At 32.1% G+C, this 4,714-nt stretch overlaps 1 protein-coding gene across 1 annotated transcript; it reads right to left on the bottom strand.

Moving 5' to 3' along the window:
* Window positions 1-2,980: 2,980 nt before the first annotated feature.
* Window positions 2,981-4,426, bottom strand: LOC143051199 (leukocyte elastase inhibitor A-like). The gene has a single exon (XM_076224184.1). The coding sequence runs from the start codon at window positions 4,224-4,226 to the stop codon at window positions 3,348-3,350; it is 879 nt and encodes a 292-aa protein (XP_076080299.1). The 5' UTR covers window positions 4,227-4,426; the 3' UTR covers window positions 2,981-3,347.
* Between the last annotated feature and the right edge of the window lie 288 nt (window positions 4,427-4,714).

The following is a 4,714-nucleotide window of genomic DNA, read 5'->3' on the forward strand; positions in this document are numbered from 1 at the left end:
AAAAAAGGAAAACAACTAAAAAATAAATTAAACTAGATTTGGTATTGTAAGCATTACCCAAACTGAACATTGTCAAAGTAGCAGTAACCATTTATTGTGTACCAAAGGAAAATGACACATATATTTATCAATGCATGAATCGGCATGTCTTTACCCCCTCTCCCTTTTCCCTCTCTTTTTCTTCCCGTAAAATAAGTTTGAATTCGATACATAGTTTGGGAATTACTTTGAATTTAAAATTACCAACTAAACCAACGCGAGAAGAAGAACGTGTTCTCACGTGATGCGCTAGTATATTATCGCGGCACATTTATAGTCTTTTTAGAGGGGACTTTGGAACAGACAACTTTTTATAAATTGACTGAGCGGCATACTAACTGTTCCTTATGTTCCTCAATAGCCCGCGTATCACACGATACATATATCTTATCGTGTACAATTTAATTGCACGTTTAACAATTGTTTTCAGCTAATGCGTATATTTTATCAGGTGTTTGATTCCCGGATGTGTATTTTAATGAAAGTGTAGAAATTCCACTAATATGTACTCATAGTGTTTCTCACTCTACCAGTGAAGATTCTCTCTTCAAAGCACTTTTTTTTCAAAAGAATAGAGGCACGTTAAATAAGATTTATTTTGTAGTATATTATAGCAGATGTTTTGCAATACATGTTTGTACATATATTTGAACGTATGCACAGAATCTTGATTTCATATTTTTCCTTAAACTTGCGAGTTGTTTGATATATGTTCTTTTGCTGTTTCCACGGCAACGGCGGTCATTTTTAAAATTTCAAATACAGATGACATTTCAATACCATTTAACCGAGGTTGAGCAAATATGTTGCTTTTACGTTTTTTCCAATTGTGTTAATATAAAACTATCTCAAAAGTTACAGCAGCAATCTAAAAAATTTCAACAGCAATCTAAAAAAATTCCAACAGCAATCAATTCTACTTTTATACTATTGAAATGGTTGATTTTTTTGAATAAGTTGATAATTTTCCATTGTCATTTTGAAAGTTCTTAAGATGAATGGCACAGTTTCGAATGATAAGTTTTAATTTCTGAAAGTTTCATTCAACTTGGACATTTTTCGGTTTTTCACGTTTTGCCGTTTCCATGTTAGCGGCGGCCATCTTGAAATTCCCAAACCCTAAGTGCACATCTACACATGGGGATTGTCATTATAGGACAGTTTTATCAATAGTTGTGAAATCTTCTCCGAGAACTAATCAAGATAAAAAATGTGTTGAAGAAAATTCGAAAGAATAACAATATGTCCCCTCTTTTCTAAAGGGACGACATAGTTATTATCCTGTATGAACTAAGTGAACTAAATGAACTTGATTCAATCTTCAAGCAATGAATTCAATACGAGATTAAACCACTAGTAAATGGAACAAGTTATTATCTATTTAATAGACATGTATCATTATTATGACAATTAACCTGCTTAAAAATTACAGAACTTACCCATTTAGCTATATCAAGAAATAAATTATTTCTATAATTTTTATTATTTTTACAGAAGTTCTTTTTGTTCGTGGACTAAGGTAGTCATGTGATAGACTTTACCCTGACTCCGGGAAGTTATTGTTCTTTGTCAATATTCTAAGGAATTTGTTTTTTGGAAGAATTTAATTTCGAACGCAGATAGATTTTGATGGCAGATTTATGCATATGTTAGAATAGACTTTAAGCGATTAGAAGTTTGACATATATGTGACCCTTATGACATTTCGGGCTAATGGTGGTATATGCCATAGTAGATTGTTTACGTGAAATTAATAATTTAGGATAACATCCCATTTAAATTGTGTTTAAAATTCACACATTATACCGGTCATAGTTAAAAATAATTCTAAAACGGGCCAAAACTATACTTGAGATCATTACAGGCATTTCCAATTGCAGTGTTTATGTTATTCTATAATTTAGTATAAATAATGATGACAGCATTAACATTAAGTTTTTTTTAGTAAATCTAGTGTTCACATTGTAAGGATATATATCTGTACATGTTAATCAAACAAGATATTCTTGCCCATAATGACCAAAAAAATGGTCTCATCCCATGTCCGTTACTATGTATATGTTATATATGTTTGTCTGTCTTAAAACTATATTAACAACTTTTATGTGTTGATCAAAGTTTCCTTGTATCCCCTAATATTGTTGATTATGCTGTTTAACTGTTCAATCTTACTCTGCATTGATATATGATTTCTTCTTGAGAATAGATATCAAGATCGGGAAAAGAGCAGTGGTCATTGTTAGTATTAGCTTTATTTAAAGTTAGTTCAACAGGATATTTTTTTTTCGTTTACATATTGAGGTCGTCATCATTGAGAGCCAATATATCATCCAAATATCTTAAAGTATTGTAATTTTTTGGTAAAAACCTAGTTTGATGTCGTAGGCTCTAATCGATGTTATAAAACAGTGCCAGAAAAAACCAAAACATAACTTTTGATGGTTACAAGAAATATTGTGTAAACAGTACTTTAGTTATGGGAACAGAACATTTATTCTTTCACACTACTTATCTATGACATAGATAAATCGAACAGACACAAAGAAGTAACAAATAAAACAAAATACAATTCGAGGTAAAGCAAGTATAAATATACAATGTATAGTTCTTATATAAGATTTTAACGGTGACACATGCTACAAACTTACTGGTAACATGTGTTTATTTACAGGTAAAACCTTTGCTAAAATCCCACTAGTTCTAAAAATAATAAAATGAGATAGTTCTGCATCAAGACAGTCACCTTTATACAATATGCGTATTCGGACATATCTTCAAATATCCCATAACGAAAATTGATGAAAAAATATATGTTTTTTATAAAGATCGGAACAACTGAGTTTTTATTCAGGAGCTGACTGTATTTTACCATCTTGAAGCAGCTATTTATGCATGATATAAAACGGTCAATTGTATCAAAGTAAAAAAAACAACTGCTCAATTGATTTCTATATTTTTTACTAAAATAATAGTCAAACATATGTTACTATATACTATGGTCTTGCATATCTTCCAATGAATAGCGGTGTACCTGTTTCGTCATCCTGAATTAAAAACAGGAAAGGATGATCAGCAATAAATTGAAATGGCTGTGGCTTAGGATCTTGTACTGAAGCAATTACACCAGTTATTGTAGTAACAGCTGCCGCTTCCGTTCCCTCTTCGTTCACTTCGATATAAGCTTTGTGACGTGCATCAGACACGACAACGCGTGTTTGATCTGATTTGAAGATTTCACTAAAGTCTGCAATTTTGTCGTCAAAGATTTCTGTTATTCCTAAAGCTGTACAAACTGGCTTCAAATCGTACTAGCTTGTCATTGTAAATTTGGGAATTCTTATGAGTGTCTTTTGAGTCTTTAGGCCTTTAACAAGTGAATCGACATTATCTATAGTAAGTTTACTTTCTAGTTCAGAGAGTCCGTCACCAGAATTAGGCAAAACAAATACCATTGAGATCTGGTTTCCTTGATATGGCAATTGTAAAATCTTGCAGTCAAGCGAAAGGTCTTCGCCCGACTTTGCATCAAACTCACCATACATCATATTAACTAGCTTTTGCTCATTTTTCACGAAAAAGTTTCTTTGTAAAGTGTCATTCTTGTTGAACTCTTTTTTCCAAGTACCTTTAAAGTAAATTGCGTTTACTAATACTACTAAAATATTTGCATCAACTACACCTTTTGGAATCATATCTTTTATTATATTGTTGGTATTTTTTGAAATCCAATCATTTATTGTCAATCGTGACTGTTCTGCTTCTGTTACAAAATCCAAGAGTTCAACATCACTTCCATAATATGTAGTCGCTTTTGTACTAAAAGTATTCAAAAGATTTAGACCCTTCCTGGCGAACAACCTGTTTGCAATAGATATTGATACTCCTTTTGCTGTTCTCGTTAAGAGTTCATCATTAAGACGTTTGTATCCGTGGTCAATATCGTCTGGTTCTTCATATTCGAAAATAACAGATTTCATCTGGTTTTTAGTCGTTTTGCCGGTTCCAAGCATAAGAAGTAACAATGCTGACGTGATACTGTATGGCGAAATGAATTCATTTCCAGTTCTGTCTAGTTTGCTATACAAGGAGGTGGAAAAATTTGCAATCCCTTCTTCAAAGACAACATTCGATCCATTTACTTGAGAAGCCATCGGTGACAATATAATGGAATTTGATGCGACTGTCATACAAGTGAGAGGTTTAGCTAGCTATAAAACCAGGTTCAATCCACCATTTTCTACATTTGAAAATGCCTGTACCAAGTCAGGAATATGACAGTTCTTGTCCAGTCATTTTTGATGCGTTTTGTTATTTGATTTTGCCATGTGATTATGGACTTTCCGAATTGATTTTCCTCTGAGTTCAGTATTTTTGTGATTTTACTTTTTAAGAGCCTATAACACGAAATACATCAACTATGATAGTTGCAAGTTATTTTAAGATGCATCTTTATATATACTGGTCTAATCGGCCTTGACACATGTTTGTTTGTAAGAATATGCATTTATATATTTATATACATAGCTTGTAAATCATGAATCAATTAACATACTTCGCAAAACAGCACCACAATCATCATTCACATATGTGACTCAGTAGCATAGAATTGCATTATGTTTTATTTATCTTGCTGACAGAAGTGTGCATTTGAAAAAAAGGAAGCAGTTTTATTTTT

Source organism: Mytilus galloprovincialis, chromosome 11, assembly GCF_965363235.1.
Source record: "Mytilus galloprovincialis chromosome 11, xbMytGall1.hap1.1, whole genome shotgun sequence".
Taxonomy (NCBI): domain Eukaryota; kingdom Metazoa; phylum Mollusca; class Bivalvia; order Mytilida; family Mytilidae; genus Mytilus; species Mytilus galloprovincialis.

Bases quoted from the DNA above. Each gene is read 5' to 3' on its own strand.
- LOC143051199 (XM_076224184.1), bottom strand. From the start codon at position 4,226: ATGACAGTCGCATCAAATTCCATTATATTGTCACCGATGGCTTCTCAA.